Source organism: Galleria mellonella, unplaced genomic scaffold, assembly GCF_026898425.1.
Source record: "Galleria mellonella isolate WM207_F2 unplaced genomic scaffold, CSIRO_AGI_GalMel_v1 utg57, whole genome shotgun sequence".
NCBI classification, from domain to species: domain Eukaryota; kingdom Metazoa; phylum Arthropoda; class Insecta; order Lepidoptera; family Pyralidae; genus Galleria; species Galleria mellonella.
The window spans coordinates 6,824,211-6,849,544 of NW_026442119.1; the positions used below are offsets into that span (position 1 = coordinate 6,824,211).

The 25,334-nt window shown below is 33.9% G+C and overlaps 2 protein-coding genes across 3 annotated transcripts; both read left to right on the forward strand.

Moving 5' to 3' along the window:
• Positions 1-11,199: 11,199 nt before the first annotated feature.
• LOC128201704 (uncharacterized) lies at positions 11,200-13,734 on the forward strand. Its single transcript, XM_052899409.1, has one exon. It carries the CDS (start codon positions 11,200-11,202, stop codon positions 13,732-13,734), a length of 2,535 nt encoding a protein of 844 aa, XP_052755369.1.
• A 738-nt stretch (positions 13,735-14,472) lies between these two features.
• On the forward strand, positions 14,473-21,527 carry LOC113509884 (structural maintenance of chromosomes protein 2-like). Of its 2 annotated transcripts, XM_026893311.3 has the most exons (6): positions 14,473-14,712; positions 14,791-14,908; positions 16,693-16,828; positions 19,383-19,446; positions 20,385-20,539; positions 21,394-21,527. In XM_026893311.3, the coding sequence occupies exons 1-6, from the start codon at positions 14,629-14,631 to the stop codon at positions 21,506-21,508; spliced, it is 672 nt and encodes a 223-aa protein (XP_026749112.2). In that variant the 5' UTR covers positions 14,473-14,628; the 3' UTR covers positions 21,509-21,527. The 2 variants fall into 2 exon arrangements, with proteins under 2 accessions (XP_026749112.2, XP_052755308.1); XM_052899348.1 differs by lacking the exon at positions 20,385-20,539.
• The last annotated feature ends 3,807 nt before the right edge of the window (positions 21,528-25,334 follow it).

Sequence of the window (25,334 nt, forward strand, 5' to 3'; positions counted from 1 at the left end):
GTGTAGTGGGCATGGGTCTGCAATGCTTTCCAGTGCTGATCTTGAGTCACTTAGGATATTCGCAACTTGAAATTTCGGCTTTTTGCACATTGTCTCGACGGCTTTGAGTATAGCTGCCAGTTCCGCCTGAAAGACAGAACAAAAATCTTCCAGGCGGAAGCTGGCAACCAATATTTCTTTGCCGTCGAGCCAACATGAGACAGAGCCTCCGACTTTACCTTCTATTTTGCTGCCGTCGGTATAGAATCTCGGCCAGTTGTTATCCACAATCTCATCTAATTCAGTTTGGCTGCCTATGATTTTAAAAGGAATCGCCTTTCTGTCCTTGGGATGCGGTAGTATGGAGACTGGTGTTCGACTCTCAAATTCTCTGCCAGGCAGCGCTTCCAGTGATTCTCCCCTCTTAATTAGATACAACTCGGCCTGTTCCATCGCTTTGAGTTTGAGGGGAAGAATTCCCGCAAGCACCACGCCGGCAGAGAACGAGGTGGTTCTATGTCCTTTGCATATTTTAATTGCAAAAAGCCTGGTGACTCTATCGAGGATTTTATCAACGCTGTGGTTTAAGTTGGTATGAGCCCAGCAACTGGCGGCATAGAGAATTGTCGGCTCCACGACTGATTGATATATCAGTTTGAGGACACTGGGATTTAGGCCCCATTGGGCCTTGGCCATTTTTGAAACTGCCTTATAGATATTTAAAGCCTTTGCGGAGACAGCTCGAATATGCGAGTTAAAGTATAGATTGCGATCTATGACTAGACCTAGAACCTTCACCTCATCCCGCACTTCTATTTGTGTTTCATCCATCATGATTCTGGGAGTATGGTACTTAAGTTTCTTTGTAAAAAGAACCGCTTGCGTTTTATGTGGGGCGAACTTGAGCTTAAGCTTATTGCCCCACTGGAGTATTTTAGAAAGCGCTTGGTTTATACTTCTCTCTACTTCCTCTCCAGTGTTACCTTGGGCTATAAGGAGTATATCATCCGCAAAGGCTTGTATATGGACTCCACTGTATTGTGAGGCTTCTAGAGCCTGATTTAGTTGGACATTCCAAAGAATCGGTCCACAGACCGATCCTTGGATACAACCCCTATTTGTTATCCTGTGCAGAGTTGCGCCAGAATAATTAACTGTTATCTTTCTTTCCGATAGATAAGAAGTTATCAACTGAAGTATGTCCTCATCTATTCCCATATCATTTAATTCTGTAATTATAGTGGGCCACCAGGCACAGTCAAACGCCCCTTGAATATCAAGTGAGACCATTACGGCCAGTTTTTTGGATTTTATGGCGCCCTTTACTATGCTTAGTGCGTCAAAGAGCGCATCTTCCGTGCTTCTTTGTGGGAGAAATCCATACTGATTGGGGTGTAAAGAGCCCCGAACAGTAAGGTCCCATTGTAGTCTCTTTGCCATCATTTTCTCTAAGGTCTTCCCCAGCAGTGAAAGAAGACCTATTGGTCTATATGATTTAGGAATGCGGTAGTCCTCCTTTCCAGGTTTGGGAATGATCTTTATATGGGCCTCTTTCCATATTTGAGGGAAGTAGCTAAGCTGAAGACACCGGTTATAGATGGCCAACAAGACTTCTGGATTTGTCCTATAGGCTTTTTGACAGATGTCAGCAGTGAAAGCGTCCGCCCCTGGAGCTTTTTTAGAGTTGGCGTGTTGTAGTGCTGATTGCAGTTCCTGTTCCGTGAATAGTACAGTTTGTCTGTCAATAGGAAGTTTCTTGGATGAAATTGCACTGGACCTTTCCCTAATCTGGGCATGTACATGACTATCTTTTGTGGGATCGTCATCAGGAAAAAAGGTATTGACTAGTAAAGCGGCAGACTCTTCCGCCGAGAGAGTAGTACCGTCATTTCCTATTAACAAACTTTCGCGGACAGATTTACTGGAGTGTTTAATTATTCTATAGGATCTTTGCCAGACTGTTTCCCTTTCTTCTCCTGTGCAAAATTCCTTCCAACTTCTTGAAATAGACTGCTGTATTTCTTTTTTGTATTCTTCTTTTTTCTTTAGATATTCTTGTATTACAAAACTTCTAGCGTTTGGATTAGCCTTCTTTATTCTGTTTCTACTTCTTTTCAGTTCTGTTTTCAGCTTAGTGAGTTCTGAAGTCCACCACTTTGCATTATTTATGGATTTTTTTACTTTTCAGTTTAGGAATGGAGTCATTGCAGGCATTTGTTAGCGCGTCATGATATTTCTGTACTAGGTTTTCTAGATCATCTGTATTATTTATGTCTACTATTGCTTCAGTGGTAATATTCTGTTGTTCAAGATTATTGGTGAATGTTTCTTCGAATTTGGTCCAGTCGGCTTTGGCAGTAAAGTACATACGTGTGGAAGAGTTAGAAGGAGTATCAAGGTTCATCGTGGCATTGATATTGAAAGTAATTGGGATGTGATCCGATAACGTACAAAGGTTTGGGTTAGTTCTCCAGTCAGTAATTAAGTTAAGGATCTGCGATGAGCAAGCTGTAATGTCGATGATGCTCTGACATGGTTGTCCTTGTCGATATACCAGAAATGTCGGTTGGGATCCTTGATTAAGGACTTCCATGCCGAGTTCTGCAAATGTGTCCATTATCTTGCTACCTCGTTCGTCCTCAGTATCACAGCCCCACCATGGACTTCTGGCGTTGGCGTCACCTGCAATGATGAGGTTGGCAGTTCCAGTCGAGTCGACAATTTTGCGGAGCGAGTTCAAAGTCTGTTCTATGTCATGCGTCTTATCAAGATATACGTTAATTAAAGTAAAAGTATCGTTACCCATGATGATTTTCAGTCCGACTATGTCTTCTGAAATCCATTCTTGGCTTTCGATTATACGGAGACTTGGGTTTAATATAACAATAGCAGCCCTCACCGGTTGGCTTCTATTGTGTAGCTTTTGTATGACCCGACTGTTACCGCCAACACTCAAGTATCCTTTGGAGCCTACGTAAGGTTCTTGTAGTAGTAAAACTGAATAACCTTGTTGGGTGGCTTCTCTGAGGCATTCCTGTGTAGCGGCGTGTCCCCGTCCAAGGTTTATCTGAGCCATCTTAAGTTTATCCTGTAGATTTTGGGCATTCGTTGCCCTGACTGTATTGACGCCCTTAGCAGTAGAGGACAGCGGCCCTTGCTATGCCATCCCATTTCTGCCAGTCGGGGCAGTCTTGGCTGTATGCTGGATGAGGCGCAATTTCTCTTTTTGCTTTTTTGCAGTTGCAGCACTGGGGAGTCAAGTTCCTGCTGGGACAAACTCTGGTGTCATGCTCTAAGGCGCAATGCCCACACCTGGTCTGTTCATTGCATTCGGCGGCTCTATGATTATAACCCATGCATTTATAGCATTGAGTCAAAGGCGACTGATCGACTGCGGGCACTAATTGTAGTCCAATGTGGAGCTTTTGCCCCTGAACCGCTTTCCAAATCGACGGTGACACTTCAAGAGTAACATTCTTGACTTCCTGGGTTCTGCCTTTCGTTCTGCGTAGAACCCTGGCCTGTGAATTAGGAGGAAGGGAGCCAAGCAGATGTCGGTTCTGACTGGTGACCGCCTTCTCTATTTCTGCATCGGTGAGGCTATTTATGACTCCTACCAGCCTGATTTGAAGAAGTCTATCTCTCGTACTTCTGGCCGAGATCTGTGTGCACTTTTGGCGTATCGCCTCCTGAAGTGCACTACGTTCCTCTTGAGACCCGCAAGCCATGATAACCTTTTGGTTTTTTATCTTTGTGACTCTGTTAACGCCAATGCCTAAATCAATGACGTTAACATTCTGTTTCACCTGGTTTATGACGTCTTCAGACGTCTTCCTGGGGTCAGCCGATTCGATCAAAACCGCATAGTTCGGCTTGCTCAAAACTTCGGCATAGCTGCTGGGACGACGGGGTTTATTTTTGTTGGCCTGATTTACAGGTTTCGGTTCTACAACAGATGCTGTAGGCGCAGTAGACGGTTCGGTTGACTTCTTGGCCTTTTGTAGCTCCGCACGATCACTGATCGCCTTGGTATTTTCTTGTACCTTAGTTCTAACTTCTTTAATTTGCTCTTTGATCTCATTGAGAGCAACTTCTGCATCAAGCGCAGTTCCTTGCTCATGCATCAGAGACATGACTTCCTCGTGTCTGGCTTCTCTCATGTCCATGATTGCCGTTTTTGCTGTGGAGATATCGGCTTTGATTGCTTCTATTTTGTCACCAAGAATCTTGTCCAGCTGTTCTCTGGTGACATGTGTTGCGGAGCAGACGTCTTCCCGTTTGGTCAGCTCCTCCCTCAGAGTACGAATCTCCTTCATTAAGGGGTCAAGAGCTGAAGCCGTGAATGCTGAGTTAAGGTCTATCTGTCCACCTTCACCAATATTGACCGCTTTGTTACTCGCTATGAGGGCCTTAATTTCGCCAAGCTCACTGCGTACGGTCATGAGTTCTTGTTTGTGTGCAGCGGATTCTGTCTCGATCTCCTTTAAGCGGCGGGCCATTGAGTTACCCGCTAGCCAAGCGATTTGGTTAGCTGAGTCGATGGCTCTGTTCCTCATATCGGCAGTGACAGATTTAGCCTGCCTTAGGGTGCTGACTATACCCAGTGCGAGAGTTTGCACTCGTTCCGAACAATCAGCCCCTTCTGCTACGACATTCGACTGGGTACGTTGGGGAAGAGGTAACGAGGTAAATACTGAGTTGTCATCCAAAGCGCTACCGTGGCAGCTGCGACTGGAGGAGTCTGACTCTGCTATTGGTCTCCACGTTGGGTGGAAGTCGGTAGATGAGGTGCCTGAAGAAGGGGGGGATGCCTGAGGGGCCGCAGAATCGGCCTTTCGAGCCTCAGCTGACGCCGACGGCAAGTTGACGGGTCGCCTGACCGGTGACCGTGCTAGGATCATTTTCGAGTTTTAGGCTAACTGGGGAAGAAAAGGTGAGTAAGAAGTTGACGGGGGGGCTGCTGAGGGGCAGCACTATCAATTTCAGGACGAAAAAGTGCGAAAAAGAAAATAAAAATTTTTTGGTCTCGAAATTTCCACCTTATACAGTGAGAAAAAAGGGCGGGTGGACGGGCAAATTTTTCGCAAAACTGCTCCGATGGGGACAAGTGTGGTGTCTATGCACTCGGGACGGAGCGCACAGCACGGGAAAAATACTAGAAAAATTCTAAAAGCGACAGGGGGGGAGAAAATTGGGGAGAAATAGTACGATTACGAGTAGGTAAATAGTCAAAATTCAGGGGGTTGACGGGGGTAGGGGGGTGATAGGTAGACGAACGACAAGAGGGGACGAAAACTAACTAATTCAAGAAGAAAAAACGACGAAAAAAGACAATTTACGAGAGAATTTTTGAGATTTCTAAATAACAAAAAACTACTTGCAACGGGGGGTAGAAAGGGGTGAGGGGTGCAAAAACTATATTAAACTGTATGGAGCGACTAGACAACAACTTTGACAGCGAGGGACAGCGAGAAAACAGCGAATTTCCAGAAAAAATTTTTCAACTATGATATGTTATTATCGAATTCTGGAGCGCTTAGGTAGCCTCGGTTCGATGCTTTTTCGCGAAAGTGCTCCGATGGGGACAAGTGTGGTGTCTATGCACTCGGGACGGAGCGCACAGCACGGGAAAAATACTAGAAAAATTCTAAAAGCGACAGGGGGGGAGAAAATTGGGGAGAAATAGTACGATTACGAGTAGGTAAATAGTCAAAATTCAGGGGGTTGACGGGGGTAGGGGGGTGATAGGTAGACGAACGACAAGAGGGGACGAAAACTAACTAATTCAAGAAGAAAAAACGACGAAAAAAGACAATTTACGAGAGAATTTTTGAGATTTCTAAATAACAAAAAACTACTTGCAACGGGGGGTAGAAAGGGGTGAGGGGTGCAAAAACTATATTAAACTGTATGGAGCGACTAGACAACAACTTTGACAGCGAGGGACAGCGAGAAAACAGCGAATTTCCAGAAAAAATTTTTCAACTATGATTTAGGTACCTAGTTATATTTTTCTTATTTTTCGTTAATAAAGTTCTCTTCCCCTTCCCTAATTCCTCCAAATTTCATAAAGATTAATTATTACAACAATCAAGAGCTTTAATCTATACTATTATATGATTAGCTAAAACTTATATATTTATAATATTAATATTTAATATAATATTATATAATATAATCTCCACCATTATCCGTCCACTGCTGAACATAAGCATCCATTGACTCCCTGCAATGCATTTGAGGTCATCGTATCTAGTGGGGGTCGTCCTACACTGCGTTTGCCGATACGGGGTCGCCACTCAAGAACCTTTCTTCCATTTCTTTGTTCATTCATTTTGAAATATTTATCAAAATAATTATTTCATTTACAAATTGATTTTGTTAGACCAATGTATCACCATTTACTCTCTCTGTTTCGCGTAACGGTTAACTTGAGAATGCCATTAGGCATTAAGTCCACTTTGTAGACATATTTTAATATGTGCAAAAATATAAATAAATAAATTTAGTCGTTATTTGCGCAAAAAAATTTATTTTAGTGTTTATAATATAAATGACATATTTATAAGATTAAAGATACTGAATGCAAGCAAATTTCGTAGATTTGTCACAAAAGAACCTAATAAAATATCACTCATGTTCTATATATCGAAAAAAGAGCATTTTTAGATACCAAATTTTTGTGAGGTGCCAATGTCCAAAATTTTAAACTTTTGAGCACAACAACTTGAATCAAAATAGTCAGAAAACTTTTTTCTGTTCAATTTTAATTGCAAAGGCCGCCTGAAGAAAAAGCTTGGACATCATTAATTTGTAGAAACGTGTTCCAATCACTAGGTACATAACTTAGGTAGATTTTCTAATGAAACCAATTTTGTCGTCATTAATTATAGTTGATTATAATTTATGACGCCAAAGATAAATGATAAGCATTTGCTTTACGAATCGAGACGTGACTGACATTCTAGAGACGATTACGTCTGATGAGCATCTCTTTACCATCATTAATCACGTAATTCCAGTCAAATTTTTAGAAAAGCTTGATATTTCAATAATATTCTGTATAATGCTTCGCTATTATATGTCTTCTCCATTTTGTATATATATACTTGTTTCAAAGAATATTGATTTGATTAAGATTAAATTATCCGTGCCAGAATGCGCTTAAAAATTAATATCTGACAGATGTTTTTGATTCAATTTATATGATAAACCAAACTTTAGCGCACAATGACTAAATTATACATCCTATTTTCTACTATTCCTATTATTTATTATAAACGCGAAAGTTTGTAAAGATGTATGTGCAGATGGTTGTTTATTACTTTTTCACGCAATATCTATTTTGTTTTTAATTTGGTCTCCCAGCATTTGTACGCTGATACCATTTATTATTAAAATTATTATCTATTAATACATAGTGTGCAATCATTTTAAAAGAAACGTACCATGCTCGTTAATAATTAAACAACAATGTTTAAGGCATTCAATATATAGTTTTCAATTACAGTAAACAATTACTTTACATCAATTTTGGCTACTTAATTAAATGTAATGTTTTTTCTATGGAAACCCTACTTGTGAATGAATATCCAAGAGTTGCTTATAATTTTTTTGTTTTAATTTAACAGCTTGCAATAATATGGTATAGTGGAGTTGGTACAAAAACAATTTTACGCAACTATTACTATTAAACAGATTTGAATATAATTTTGTATAGACAGATTTTGTCCTCACTTATAAGATATGTTATATTATGATGCTAAGGTGCGGGACCAGTAGATCATGTAAAGAAGATAACAACAGATTACAAGTTAATTCTACCAGTGGAGATTTTAAACAAAATTCATTGGCATGGGGCTAGTCGCTGTCCTTACTCTATTCTAATCTAAAGGTTAATATGTGACAGAGGTTACGGAGGTAACTACTTAATTCTCAAAAATAATAATTGTATATAACACTGTGCATTATAGATTATTCTATGATACTCTTCAGGATGTTTTTATCTAATAGATGACAGTTACCGCATTCAATCATGTGAGCCGTTAGCTTATTTGTCATTCCAAGTAGGTGACATAAAAAAAACACTCAATTTCCGTCTAAAATAAGTGCTAAGCTCATTAGTTGTTATCGTTGTAAGATATGTCGGTGTTTTATGACGTCAATATTTCTCCTCCAGAATGCTACGGCTTCCTTTGTCACTTACTTTTTATAGATGAAAATGGTAACCTTTCCAATTTCATCAGAATGATGAATGAAATAATAAAGTCATCTCAGATGCCGACAAATTACATTTTATATTGAATTGACTGTTTAAGAGTGTTCGAGTAACAGTTATACAAACTGTAAATTTAACATAAAAAGAATCTTATTAGGTTTCATATTTATAATGTTAGGTATCAGGATTTATATTAGTGTGAAAGTAGAATTTCAATGAATTGTTACTACCTAGTAAAATACGAGAGTTGATAACAATTGTAATATCGTAAAAATTGGAGACTTGGTTCCTGGCTATGACGTTACTGCTCTCGGGGCAGCCAACAGCAATTATGCACAGAAGAAGCCAACTCATTAAAATATTGACCAAAATGTGGGGACAGAATCTATTATTTCGAAGATTAACAATATGAAAAAAAAAATCTAAAGGCTCTTTGTGATTTTTTCCTGTAGCAGTTTAAATTAAGTACCATAGTTACAAATATCCATATCACACTTATTATCCCTCCCTGGTACCCCTCCAGCATAAGCCGATTATAATAATAGGTAAAAACAGAGGTACCCAAGCAATCGACTTTTGTACAAAGTCTCCCTCTGGTAAACTACCTAGAAAACAATAAAAAAAATTGAGAAGCATTTTTAAAAGCTTTAGTAGAACAAAGAATTTTTACGACGTTTATTACTCTTCAAATTTGGATCAAACAGCATCTGTGAATGTTTTTTTAGTACAGTTGATATTATAAATATTTGCCTGACTGTTAGCACGTCCCTTTTCTTATATAGTTCTGTAGTGGAATAGCGAGATGGGAGTGCACCTGTAATTTTTAATATCATTCTCTGTGTTTTTTCGGCCTCCAAAAGATGAGTCCTAGCAGCACTTCCCCAAGAAGAAATACAGTACTGAATCAAAGACTGGCATAACGCAAAGTATATTTTAATAACACGGCGATTAGCCACATGCCTTAAGTTCTTAAAGATGTAAATAATTCATTAAAATATATGAGAAATAACGTTGGCCCAAGTATACTCCTCTGTGGAACACCAAAACATATATCAATTTCATCACTAATCTATTCATCAATCTTTACCTGTTGCTTCCTGTTTGATAAATAATCCTTAAAAAGCTTCAAAGGAAGACCTCGTATACCAATTCTTTCAAGTTTGTCTACAAGTAGAGGAACGGTATCAAATGCCCGGGCCAAGGCAAGAAATATCGTATGACATTTCTTTCCTTCATCAAAACTACAAATAAATTCCATACTTACTGAAAAACATTCCCGGTGTAAATAACACCGGAAATAATAAATAATAATACACACAATAATAAATAATTGACTTAATATTTATTAAGAAACAAAAACTGGTTATACTACTGTATTATAACGTAAGAAACCTATTACATGACAGATTTTGCTCACCTTTTTGATGGTCTTACGTTTTGACCCAATCTCTGAAAAAGAAACAAGTATGTATTATTGCCTTGTTAACATGTCTATATTTAGAAAGTTTACCCACAATTTAGAAAGAAATGGGTAAATAAATAAACAATAAAAATGACACATTTTTCATTTTATATATATATATATATATATATATATATATATATATATATATATATATTGGTTTTAAGAGGTACTATTTTTAAAGATTGAATATGCATGCTTATATATCTGCTACTAAAGGGTTAATTAGAAGAATAAATTAAATTTGTCTCAGACCCACTGGACCGTGATTTTATCCCTCGTTACCCTTAGATCTGCATAAGATTATTTTAATGACACTCACCTCCTTTATATTGATCTTTTATAATATTAAAAGTAAATCTGCTATTTTTACCACGTTTCTATATTTCTTAACACTAAAATTAATAAAGAAACAATAGCTAAACGAAATTTAAATGCTCATGTTTATTTCCTTTCACTACAGCTACCTTTACTTACTGATACTTAATACTTGCAATATGGTGACGACTGATATAATTAAAATTTATATTTTGAATAATAAATATTAAACAAGTGTATTCCCTAAGGCATGTCTGTCTCAGCGTCTCTGATAATTTAATAACTTAAAAAAATAGTAACTATTTTTGGCGTCAAACATTTTTTTTTTCATTTTTACAATTAGCATTTTTACGATCATGGCTGCCAGTGTCATATACAAGAGGTTCATAACTCGAAAAATATTATTTTTTTATAAGAAATATTTAACGCATGTCACAATCATAAGGAACAATTACGCATTGACTAATCGCATATTTATGTATAATCAATCTACAGTTCTTCAATTAAAAGTAAATGTTCACTTTTCCCGCCATATTTCACTTAGATTTACCAAATATTTTAATACCGAGTAAATAACTACTACCTCATTTAATAATCGGCACATCGCTTATATTGATTATACTTAAAAGAAATCTATGCAACCATCTAAAATTCATAATATAACTAATAAACTAATATTTATAGTACTGTTAGGTATTTTACAATATCGATAAATATTATAAAAAAACATTTATATATATATATATCCATAGATATAATATCTATTGTTGAGGTTTTATTTGATACATTTAAAAATAGAACTTATTTATTTTTCTTGTTATATCAATGTGTATTTTGTTTTATTAGAGAAACGTCATTACCTTTTAAAACATCTATTTTTGTACTAGGGAACAATATTATATATCTTTATTCAGTATCTCATATTTTTATTGTTTTATCCAACGAACCCTTCACATACTGGCGACCGTGACAGGACTCGAACCTGCAATCATCGCAAGGGGGGAGTATGTTGAGGTTTTATTTAAGTTATTTTTAAAGATAGAATTTATTTATTTTTCTTGTTATGTCAATTGAGTATTTTGTTTATTAGAGAAACGTCATTACCTTTTAAAACATCTATTTTTGTACTAGGGAACAATATTATATATCTTTATTCAGTATCTCATATTTTTATTGTTTTATCCAACGAACCCTTCACATACTGGTGACCGTGCAGATAAATATGGATAGAGCAAAGGCAGAGAGAACATTAGCTCGTCGCAAATTTACATTATGTGCTCAAAAACTGGAAAAGCTTTTGGATAGTTGCGACGAATTTATTCCAGCCGAGTTTGAAAAACTGAATAAGTTGTTTGAAGACCTCACTCTAGTACAAAATAAAGTTGTAAGTATTTGGCTCGACGATGACAGTCGTGATGAAGAGACATTCGACAAAGATATTGTAGAAGCGGATGTCTACGAATCACGTTATTATATGTTGAAACAAAAGGCAAGTAAAACTTTTATTTCTTCTGCAAAATCTACTGTTAAAGAAATGGAGGCAGAGCAGTTGTCGTTGAGAACCAATGGTAACCGACACTTTAAACTACCCAGGTTGGAGTTACCCAGATATAATGGTGAGATAAAAACGTGGTTAAAATTCTGGTCTCAGTTCAAAAAGATACATATGGATGACCAGATTGATGATGATGACAAATTTCACTATCTGCTCCAATGCATGGAAGTAGGGTCGGTAGCTAGAGAATTTTTAGAAAGTTTCCCACCATCAGGTGAGAATTATAGTATTGCTATAGAGCAACTTAAATATCGATTTGCAAAAGACGAAATGATAATAGAATACTATGTGAGGCAATTACTCAATCTTGTTCTGGCGCAAGCTAAAGGTGTACAGAAGGGATCAATTCGTAGATTATATGATTCTCTGACGACACAAATATTAGCACTAGAATCTATGGGAGTAACCCAAGAAAAATATTCCGCATTTTTATTGCCGTTAGTAGAATCTGCTTTACCAGAAGAGACGTTGAAGGCGTGGAACAGATCTCAGGCAAATGATAGAGGTAATGAAAAATTTAGTCCATTATCTAGACTATTGAATTTTGTCAAGTCGGAAGTCGAGTCAGAAGAAAGAATACGTTTATCTCGCTTCAAAGGTATAGATAACTATTGTAGACAAGATTTTAATATATCTTCTGCTGCATGTTTAAACACGACGCATAATAAAGATACTAAGAAAAGATTAGGTGAAGGTAACCAATACGATCGTAAGGAAAAAACTTGTATTTGGTGCGATAGACTGTCACATACTAGCTCAGAATGTGCTAGTGCAATTGGTAAAAATTTAGAAGAGCGAAAAGAATTTTTAAAATCGAAGAATGCTTGTTATATATGTCTTAACATTGGACATTCTGCCAAGCGATGTAGGAAGTATCCTAAATGTGTTATCTGCACCAAAAGACATTTTCCATTAATGTGCAATGATATAAAAAAGTCGATTGCAGGCACTACCATTGCTAGTACGTCACAAGAATCTCAGTCGGTACTAAATCAGAGTGATCTTTCAAATAATAAAACAGTTTTATTACAAACTCTGAGAGTAAAAATCTGCAATGGAGATGAGAATATCACAGTAAGAGTTCTTCTGGATAGTGGTGCCCAACAAACATTTGTTACTAAAGATGTTGCTTCTAGACTGAAATTAAAAGCATGTGGTATGAAAGAAATGAGTCAAAATTTGTTTGGTGGAGCTACGACACAAAAAAAAATGTACAGAATTTATAATTTAAATGTCAGAAGTTTAGATGACACATATGAATGTTATGTTAGAGCATATGAACAAAATACGATATGTAGTGATATACCCCGTATTAAAAAGGGTAGTAATATTTTGTCTATATTAAATGATAAAGGTGTTGTTGTTACAGATTCTATAGATGATGTTTCTAAAATAGATTTACTAATTGGTTCTGATTTTCTAGGTACCCTGTTAACTGGACGATCAGTACGTGTAGATGACTATCTTTTTGCAACAGAAACTAAACTTGGTTGGACTGTACAAGGGCCCGCGGTTGGTGTGTATTGCTCTTTAGAATCTGTAAGTGTTCTGACTTGTTCATATAGTGTAGAAGACTTTTGGAATTTAGAAACGTTAGACATAAAAAATAACGCACAAGAGAAAAGTCTCATCAAACGCGAAGAAGAGATAGATAATTTTTTCAAGAATACTATACAAATTAATGAGGATTTCCTTCTAGCTTTAAGAAAGTTTTTAGTTAGAAGAGGTGCAGTTAAGTTAATTTATAGTGATAATGGGACAAACTTTAGAGGTGCTACACATATTATAAATGAGATTAATTGGCAAGAGGTTTCTTCTCAGACCCTCACTCAGAAAATCGAATGGCGTTTCATGCCACCTTCTGCGCCGTGGTGGGGAGGGTTTTGGGAGAGAATGGTGAGGACTCTCAAAGACATTTTATGCAGAATACTTGGGAAAGCATCACAAAGTTATTGTGAACTCAATACAATCTTATGTGAGATAGAAAATATAATCAATTCGAAGAAATTGACATATATAGCGAAAAGTTCAGAAAGTTTAATAACCTTGCCACCCGCAACGTTCCTAAAAGTCGATGAAAATGAAAATGAAAATAACCTAAGTCAGTTGAATGGCAATATCTTAGCATCTCGGTGGCGATATATAAAAAAATTAAGTGGCGATTTAAAACAGCGTTTTGGAAATGAATATTTATCACTCTGATTCAAAGGGGATGTAAAGATAAGAATCACACATATAAAATTGGAGATGTTATTTTGGTCGGATGTGATAATATTAAATGTTTGTATTGGTCATTAGGAGTAATTTTAGAGATATATCCAGGTATTGATGGATGTCTTCAAGTTGCTAAAGTAAAAACTGCTAAGGGTGAGTGTATAAGGCCTATACAGTGGTTGTATGCGTTAAAGGTTGAATCAGGCGAATTTGCAGAAATTAAGAGCAATACACACAGTGTCGATCCTATAAGTAAAATTTTTGAGCCATTGCCTCGTGTCATACGCACTGGTCGTTTGGTCAAAATACCTAACCGTCTAGATTTGTATTGTTGTAAGAATTGTAATTTTATATGATATGTAGTTTTTTGTCTGTCTGTCTGTTTTGCGATATTATCGCAAGGGGGGAGTATGTTGAGGTTTTATTTGATACATTTAAAAATAGAACTTATTTATTTTTCTTGTTATATCAATGTGTATTTTGTTTTATTAGAGAAACGTCATTACCTTTTAAAACATCTATTTTTGTACTAGGGAACAATATTATATATCTTTATTCAGTATCTCATATTTTTATTGTTTTATCCAACGAACCCTTCACAATCTATGGACCTATAATGTAGTACTTAGTTACTTTGTAGTCTAAAATTTTCAAATTCAATTTCAAATGAACTGGTTACATAGATTTTACACAAATGCTTTATTAAAAAAGTAACACGTGGCCTAAATTTAATGTCATTCAATGTGTGGTTAAACGATTATTTAATCTTTTATTATCTGAATCCTGCAATAGTTATTTATTTTATTTGAAAAATCTAAGTAAAAATATATTAATTAATTTAATATATTTTTCCTGTAACCCAGATCGAAAATTGGTTCTACTATGTTTTCTCCGGAAGAGCAACAAATTGAAATATGTTTATTGAAATCGAATTTAGAAAAAATTGAAGATGATATAGTTGTACAAGTAAGTTAAAGAATCATATCCTTAAATATATTTTTTATGACTAATATAAAAGAAATTTACTTATTATGAATTTTCTAGAATTCTGCATTGCCGGAATTGGACGCAGAAAATGAACAAAAATATCGCGATACAATGACCGCGTTGCGAATAGCACGCTCTTTAAACTCTGAATCGGAAAGGCTGAATCAAAAAAACGGTATGTATATGCATATAATCACGTATTTTTCTAAGGAATTTACATATTCAATTACATCTATTTTCACCTAATAACAAAAAACGGGCAAAAGGGAATTATTAACGAACGAAGCACTTAATTAATAAGTTTAAATATTTTTTTAATAAATATTATGAACACAAATCGTATGTCTACCTACTTATTCTCGACTACAAGATATACTATGTAATAAAATAATTTAGCATACCCTCAAAGTATACTTATCCTATCACTCACAACCGATCCTCTCCAGGGGTGAAAGGGATTGTTAGTAATGGAGATTGAGAATCCCATTGCTAGCAATATGTCTAACCAGGTCGACCTCCACGCGGTTCTCCCTGGAAACTATCATGGTTATTTCTTGATGAATTCATCATGATAGGCTAATTGGCCTGTTTTCATTTTCATCGACCACCCTTCACTGGTGCCCCGTCGGCGTAAACGCTACCATTCCATTTTCACCTATTAAAAAAAAACCGACCCTCCCCAGCTTTGCACGGTTTTTTAAAATAAAATACAGTCCATGTTTTTCACTTATTATAATACAGGTTTCTAAAGATGAAGGAGTTTTAAAAATCGGCTAAGTTATATTCGAGTTTGTTCTTTACATACAAAAAATTTAATCTTTCTTCTTTTTAATATGTTTTAATAGGTGTAAATGAAATTTAAATTCCACTTGCGCTATTAGTATATGCTAGCAAATGATGATAGGTGAAAAAAAAGTTAGGGCAGATAGCCCATTGTAATAAATTCACTTAAATTAACCACGTTGATTACCAGGGGAGACCGCGTGAAGGTCGACCTGATAGGGTATTTTGCTAGCAATAAGAACCAACCTCCTTATTACCAACAATGCCTTTCCCGCTATAATATTAGCATAGATGCAATTATAAATGCACATATTATTAGAGAGCACTTTACCTTAGGAACAGATATTTACTTTGTAACTTAGCGTTGTAAGCAACTAACTAGTTCCAGTTCAGTAGCTAAACGAAATATTATTCAAATTGTATTATATTAATATACAGCTCATATACTCTACTGGATATATACTTCAATAATGGCTAATCACTTGGAAAATAGGGAATCAAAATATACTCGTACGTTAGAAGTTAGCTAACTGTAATAAAAAGGATTAGCGTTTTCTATTAATGTACTGGTAGTACACAATTTTGCAGTTGGTACTCATATATTTGCTAAACATATTGACACCTAAACACCAGGTGATCTTTTCAATGTTACTTTATTATGTTACTAGCTATCACTATAAATAATAAACTCCACATAGTGTTATTTACAAAATTAATAATGACAAACAAACTGATGGCCCATTTAATTAAAAGACCTGCCACAATTTTTTTCCAATTTAAAACCGAATTTTCCGTATCACTACTTTTCCGTATTTTTTATAATTTCGTATAATTTATATATTTTTATGTATTTCGAAATATTTTTTTAAGGACTTGTAGGCTACCAACTTCTTTCAATCCTACATAGTTACAGAAAAAGAAATAGTGACGTTCTTTACAATCTTCTTGTCTTAGCAATTTTACGGAACTATATTTTGTATCGCGACTTATTATATCTGAATTTATTTACTGTAAATATTATTCATTATACAATCTCGTACTAAATCTTTCTTTCTTTCACTCCTTCTAAATTTATATATAAATATCATCAAGTCCACGTCTACACACCTCTACAGACTTAAGTAAAATTTCTTTATGAAATTAGATATAATTTAAATCCATTGTATTTTTACACAGTGAAATTAACAGCGAGGCGTATGCAGCTTAAACGACAATGTGACGACATAACTACAGCGCTGGAAACAGCGAGAGGAAAGCGCAGCGATCTCGTTGATTTATTGAAACGCGAGGAACAAGAAATGGAATTGCAAATGTGTGTTTTAAGAAAATTATCTTAGTGTAACTTAAATACGTCTGTCCACGTAATTTTATCTACATGGATTATTTTTGCAATTAGGCGTTTGGGAGCACTTTTAATGATGACGTTAAAATTTATTAAATACTAAAATTTTTAAATCGTTACTGCGAAGAATCATAGCAACATTTTCAGTACTCATAAATACTATGAAAGAAATTTCATTATCATATCAGCCATTATCTGACCACTGCTGAACATAGAACTTCCCCATAATAGGGATTTTACCAGTAGTTGTCACGCATGGCAAGCGCGTTAGCAACCAGTTAGGTGATGTTTTAAGAGGGACGCTCCTGCCCATGACTCGACCATTAAGTTCTCTTAGTCGCCTCTTACGACACAAGTTGTTTAAGTAACAAGAGGTAATAAACAAAAAACAAACTCACTTTCACATGTACAATATACTAAGGATGGCAACATTGTAAGAAGAAATCATACTTACGGTCTGCCTGATACTAAATGGTCACCGCAAACCATGAACACTTGCATTAGCAGTTCACTAACGTGTAGCTAAACCTTGTATATAACAAGGGTCAATACTACTGTAATTTATAAGGATTACAAAATTATTAAAAAGAAATTCTCTTTTCGCATTATTGTCGATTCTCGCAATGTTGAAGACATTTATTTTAATAAAAAGCAAATTTAATATATACATATAAAATGTAATATAGATTGAAGTTACTTTTTAGTGTTATGAAATCTAATTATTTCAATTTTCTAACATAAACTTACAAATCCTACCGTCTCGTAGTCGTACCGCGTTTTATTAAATTATTAGTGGCGGTTGCTGTTTAAAGAAAAAATAGCTACTGCTATAGAATTTCATTATCTTTATATTTTAAACAATGTTATAAAATTTCAAGAATATACAAAGTAACATCTTGAGAATTTTAGACTTGTATATTTAATAAATATATCTCTCTTTATAAGCAATAGGAACAAGAACAAATGCTTTATTTAAACACTGTTTAGGAAACTTCACTGCTTTATCAAATATTACATGGTCTATCTAATCATTATTTAATCATTATATTAGTTTAAGCGTCCTACAATATTATATAGGTTTCAGTAATATTTTTCCTACATGCTCGGACTAATAATGAATGTCACGTTTTTACATATATATTAATGTTAACTTAGATGACAATTGCTAGGAATGATAGAATTCACATTTTATTATAATTTATTTTCAAAAACTTGATAAATTATATATGTAAAAAGTAGATATAAAATAGAATCAGTAAAAAACAGGGGTAAAAAGAAACCAACAATTCTTCTTTTTTTTTTAACAATAGTCTGCTTTATTTCAATAATAGTTGAATTAATTAAATGTTTCGCTTTATTATTAGGTAGCTGACCCGTGCCCACTTCACTAGTCGTCGTACATTTTTTCTTTTTTTTTTTATGCAACTTAGAATAGCAAAGAAACTGACGGCCCACCTGATGAAAAATGGTAACCGTCGCCTACAGACATGATCAGTACCATGGACATAACAGAATATACTGTTTCGCCCATGATACCCCCCCCCCCCCATGCGTTGCCATTCCTGAGGACTCGGGTGATATTCCTCCGTACCCTGTAAATTCACGCCATATCCCACCTTTCAAACCGAAACACAGCCATGCAAACACAACTGCTTCACGGTAGAAACACGAATGGAACAGAGGTACCCAAACAATCGACTTTTGTACAGTCTCCCTCTGGTTTATTTACTTATAATAGAACTATCTTGTATGGTTTTTAGTACGCAGTATTTAGGATTTAGTAAATGTTTATTTTATTTCTTGTTCGCTGCTAATATCTATTGACTGTATATATTAATTGTTTAGATTTCTTAGTATATTATGTTTGTTGTTTTGCTATTGTTTGGTAGCATAATTTATTGGTTTTCTGGAATTCTGAATTAACCCATGAGAATGTTTAGCACTACATATCTGTATTTTATACACATATATAGAGATTTCCTGTTATCTTTAAAACATAGATATAGTGTCGCCTATTTTTGTATAGACGTACTAAAGAAAAATATTTTTGGTGAATATTATATTCACTCAAGTATAATGTAGCATTCTACTGGTAAAATATTTTTTAACATTGGTTCAGTAGTTCTAGAGATTACTTTCTATAAATAAACTTTCTAATATTAGTGTAACAAAACTAGGTTATTTTTTCAATAAGTTCTATAATAAAACGCATTATTTTCTTTTGGAATATTTTCAAAGTAGATTTAGGATATTTATAATGCCAAAGATAAATACAAACCCACAGACGAAGATTTCAAATGCATGCATTTTATGTTTTGTTCGTTTTTGTGTAGGTAGATTCAAGAAACATTTAAATGTGATGATTGCATTTCCAATGAAAAAGTATATACTTTGTAATTCATAACCCAATTTCCTCGGTAGAATTGTTGATATAAGAACCTATATATTTTCCTCTGTAATCTTCTTACATTTATCATATAATTATAATAATTTAAAATACACCTATATCTATTATATCTTTCAGATGCAATTACGAGGATTCACTACGTGCAATGGCAAATAGATTCAGAACAACTTCTAATTATTATGTAAGTCAAATTTTACTATATTTATTTATGGAATCTCTTAATAAATCTATCTGTACATAAAAATAGAATAATAATTTGAAAATGATAAGATGAAATTTCAAATGGTAGGATGAAAAATGATACCTTCCGGTATGATACAGCTCGATCCGACAATAAATAATAACGATAAATAATCACTATGCGCACTTTGTCACATAAAAATAATAAAAGCAACATTTATATATAATAGCGTAAGTACATCAAATAGCGAATTTTATTACATTTAATGAATAATAAAGGCCATTTGAGACCCATTGGTCTCAAGTGGCATTTATTCATGATTATTTCCAACGTTCTTTTACTTTACCTTCTCAAAAATAACCGTTATCTTGGAATTTCAAGGTTTAAATTCCAAGGATTTTTTTACTTATTTAATGTCAGGCAATATACAAGTTCATAATAAAAATATTTTAGTTAATATAAGATAATAAAATTGCATTTCAAGGTACAAATTTAAAAATAATTAAATGGCGACATCTGTAGCGCATTGTTTTGTGCAAATAATGTCCCGGATTCAATTTCATTTCAGTCAATTTTAGAGATAAATTTTGCAATTTGGCTTAGCTTTATGCAGGCAGGCATATAGTTATTTTATCAGCGTTATTTATAGAACATATTTTTAAAAACCTTTCTTCGAGGATGAAAACTTACGTAATTACTATTATGTACAAACATATTATATATTTTAAAATTGATATTATATTCATGTTTCATATACTCTCAGTTACTCGAAACAAAGCAAAAAAAAGCTACGTTATCTATGACAGTAAATTTATGAACATTTTTATATTTTTTTTTTTAGTTTAGGTAGTAATAAGTAAACATTATTTAATTATAATTATAAATTTTGGAGATACCTTTATTATTTGGAAGTTAAACCGAACATTTTATTTTATTAGAATGAAATAGAAACAAAAAATAAGATGAACGAAGTCGAAGATGAAATTACAGAGTTGGAAAACGAAATAAAGAACCGTCAACTTGTGGCTGAAGAATTAAGAAACCAGCTCGAATCTTTGCGTTCTGACGTTCCGGAAAATATACTTGAAATAATGTAAATATATGACCAATATATTTACTACTAATATGTTCTAATTATATTCAAAAGATGTTAATAATGATATAATATATCTTCAAAATGTATACCTAGTTAATTAAATTATTTATCTTTATAATTTATGAGTTGAGTCAGATTAATGAAATTTACATAAAAATATGTATAGAATGATAATAACTAAATTTCATTTCATATATCAAATAAAACAAATATTAAAAACTAAAAGTAAAGAATACATTTATAATAATTTGTATAGAACTTTCTGAAATTTGTGCAACTCTACATACCAACTCGTGTTATAAAGTTAGTGAACGTTAAGAAAGGATTGCCGTGTGGTCTCAGTATAGAATAAGCCACCCTTTCTTTTTCCGTGGGTATCGAAGGAGGCGACTAAGGGAGGGCGAAAGATAGAAAGCGGCGTCCCTCTCAAAACATGTCCAAAGCCTAACTATGGTTGCCAATCCGCCTGCCAAGCATGGCAATTACTGGCAAAACCCCGCAAGCGGAAGGCTTATGTTCAGCAGTAAACAGTTAAAAGTTGATATGATGATTAAGAAAGCATTTTACAAAATTCCTACGGTAAAGTGGTATAAGCCATTCTGTGTGCAGATAGTGCACGATTAATGTAAGGCCAATGTTAAAGATTTACATATTTATGATACTAAGGAAATGTTTACATGATAAACAAGAATCTATTCTCCTCTATAAATTTGATGGGGATCATTTACATTGTATTGTAATAAATAGTTATGTACAGATCATGGAAATTAAAAATTTGGCAGATTACCTTCTTCTCCTTTGCTACGTTTTCTTTTATTAATAAATTTAATTCATACTTCTTTTTTTTTCAGTGGGAAAACGGAACTAGAAGAAAAGTTGAATAATGTTATGAAGAAATTGGAAACCCTAACTGTACAACGTACTCGCTTACACAATTCTCTTGAAACTGGCTGTCATGAATCATAATGGAAACATAATGAACTGATACGATTATTTTTTTAATTATTCAATTGAGATTTTCTTCATTTCATTTGACAAATTTCAATAAAAATTAAACTTAAAACGTATTTTTAATACATAATTATTACATGGAATTAGAATCTTTTATTCGACTCCTCATTAGACTACTTTTATTCACTCTTGAATATATGCCTCAGTCAATACCTTCCAACAAGATCATTGTGATCTCCAGCTTTTTTTAATCTACATAATTTGATACTATCTCTTGCCTATTGTACGTCACCTATTGAGAAATTCTTCTATAAAACTAAGAATCGTATAAGCACATCGATGAGCCATTTTTTCGGATTCAACAGCAAAAAAGGTACAAATGATTCCTTACGACTTTTTCCATCCGTCCGTCCATCCATCTCTCACAGTGCTATATTTTATCAATTCTTGCTATCGACATAAAATTTGGAATGGTTATAGATATTGATCCACATATATTAGGTACAAAAGATTTTTTTTATTTTTTCAACTTTAACTGTGTTAATAAAAATTATACTATCTGTTAAAAATTGGTTAACATCATCTATATTCATGGTATCCTATATGAATAGGTGTATTCATTATTCTAAAAATGTTGTCTAAGAAACATCACTATTATTATATAACTCTGTCGTACGTATCGTTATCTGTTCACTGCTGAACAAAATCCTCCCCCGGGAAGTTTGCTCGTAGTAGTCACGTTTGGCAAGCGGGTTGACAACCGCAGTTAGAATTTGATCATGTATTAAGAATTACGCTGCCGCCCATCTCTGAACATTAAGTTCCCTTAGTCGCCTCTTACGACAGCCATCCAAGAAACAGCCTAATTACGTGTAAAACAATGAACGTACGAAATGAAAAAAATATCTACTAAATAATATATTTGTATGGAATATTACTAAGGAGAGACTTTCTACAAAAGTCGTTTGCTTGGGTCCCATTCGTGTTTCTGCTGTGAAATAGTTGTTTTTGTATGAATGTGTTTTGGTTTTACAGATGTGTATGTGTGATATGACAGTGAATTTACAGAGTACAGAGGTATAACGCCTTAGTCCTCAGGAATAGCAACGCATTCTGTTTCGCCCTTGATACCCCATCATGGGCGAAACAGTATACTCTGATATGTCCATGGGACTGTACTTGTCTATAGGCGATAGTTACCACTTTCTATCAAGTAGGCCGTCAGCTTCTTTGTCATTCTAAATTGCATAAAAAAAAATCCAAAATCATTTTCATATTTCAAGTATTTTACTCTTATTTCTTATGAAAAATTGATCGGTTTTTAAATTGATGTACCTATTTTGGATCGAATAAGTATACTTCATAAATGTCTAAAAATATAATACAGTATTTATTATATTATGAATAAACGCTGTAATAAAAAGAAACAAACCAAGTGCAAAATTTGATAATAAAACAGCTAGAACACACATGTAAAACGATATTGTAAATCAGAGAGACACAAAAATGTTACGACAGTAATACAATGATTCAGAATTACCTACACCGAGATTTACAAGGATAACAGGGATTTGTATGAAAAATACAAGTAAAACGTTGTAAATGTTGTCGACTCCATTTCATTGCCGAAGCTTGTCAATTAAATAATCTGTACTAATACGAGTATTACAAAGAGAAAAGATTTGATTGTTTGTTTGTAATGGATAATCTCAAAAACGATGTCAAAATTCTTTCGCATATAAAAAACTATATTATAAGCGAGTAGGTAACACAGACTATATATTATTTTAAAATTCTATCTGCATGCGAAACCGGGCAGGATCGATAGTTCCCTTATATTCTAATAATTATATTTTACTCATCATCATCATCATCATCATCACAGCTATTACTTAGATTCTAACATATTTTATTGTGAAATACAATAGTAATAAAAAAAACAAAATCGACTTTTTATCGATATTTAAACTATTGAACGAAAATTTTAAAATACACATTCTTATGAAAATTAAAAACAAATCTGAAAAAATATAGACAAAAATATTTTTTCAATGAAACTCTTATCAAAAAATATAAATTTAATCTCCGATTTCAGTCACAAAGAACATTGCAACTTTAATATTAAATATAACTAGAAGGTACTCCTTTCGTACTTGACGTCAGATTGTAAATATCATTGATCCTTCTTTCCCTCTTCTGTGTATTATATAGATATCCGTAAATTTATGTTTTTGACCTAGAATCTAGTCACTAATATCAAATCGTTATAAAATTCGGCGAGGGATGAGCAGCAGCGTCCTTCTTAAAACATCTCTAAAGCCTGACCGCGGTTGCCAATCCGCATGCCAAACGTGGCAACTACTAGCAAAACCCCTTATGGGTATATATATATATATATAAGGGGAGTTGATGAATGATTGGTACTAATTGCCATGATTTTGGACATTCCTTATACAGGGTTCAATGATGTAGTTCTATCGACCAGTTGATTTTTAGTAATTGATGAATCTACCAAATTTCTTGGAAGCACAATACGAAAAGTAAATAAAAAATGACTGATCTATTAAGATAATTTTTCATCTTTTCGCAAACAAATGTGAAGTTGTGAACAAAATATCTAACCTTATAAAGTTAGAGTCAACTCGCAATTCATGACAGCATTTCCTTTCTTGGCCGAGGTCCAGTCTCCTTTCAACTGACAAAGCCGGCATCTTTCATAGGAAATGATATATGTATGTCACACGTGAACTGGATATTATTTAGAAGTTTTTCAAGAAACATTTTTATTTCGATAGAGATAATTTTCTATACAGCAATATCTTAGAGCGTCGTGTCCTAGTGATATACTGCTTTGATAGACTACGAAGATTATGAGTTCGTATCTGGCCGGTAGCAAAATCTTTGTGCGATATTTTAAAGCTTTGTGGTAAACGATGATAGAAAATACCAATAACCAAACCAAATTTTCGGTAATAATGTCAATGACCCCCTCCTAGAAAATTCAATAACGAGTTTGTTTTTGAATGAAAGTAAATCATATGTTATTTACTTTTTAACTAAGTCTTAACTAACTTAAATTTTACGAGAGGAGAAGGAATTTGTAATTATTTATTCTTTTAACTTCACTTATCATCCCTCACTGGCGGGCTACCAGTGGGGTATATCGATAGTGCAGCCAGAGTTACTATTCTTTAATCATCCCTTTTGAAACAAACTCAATTTTAACAACGTGATTGATTCCCAAGACCAAATTTTTCATGTATATCTTTTCGTAATATACAACACATGAATGTAAATAGCCCATAGCTTTCCCATTATCTGTTTCCTAATTGTAAGGGTTTAGTGTCAACTTCCGTAAAGATCAAATTAATTAGATATAAAATCCTACCGTCATTATCAATTTTTATATGAAAAGTTGTCAAATGATTTTTTTTTCAAAACTTCTATTATATCATAAACTTTCTTATAAAAATTATTAGTGCATTAATTTTATTTGCAATTACGGGTTTTTTATTTTTCCATGTGGGCAAAGAGCCAACTCTTTACGTTAATGTCTTTTTCAATTAGCAAAACGATATAATATGGAACGATTAACTTAATTTTTATATATTTAGGTGCACATAAAAATAGAAACTGGAAAACAATTAAATAACACAGATAGGAAATTCCAAGATAGACTACATACAAAATCTTGGATCTAAACTAAATCGTTACATACATTATATGTACGTAAAACTAAAAAGAATATGCAAATTGCAGATGGTACATGTAAAATGACGTAAGTATACTTGAATGATAGATATATTATTTATACATACAAACATCCAAATGAAACTGCCAA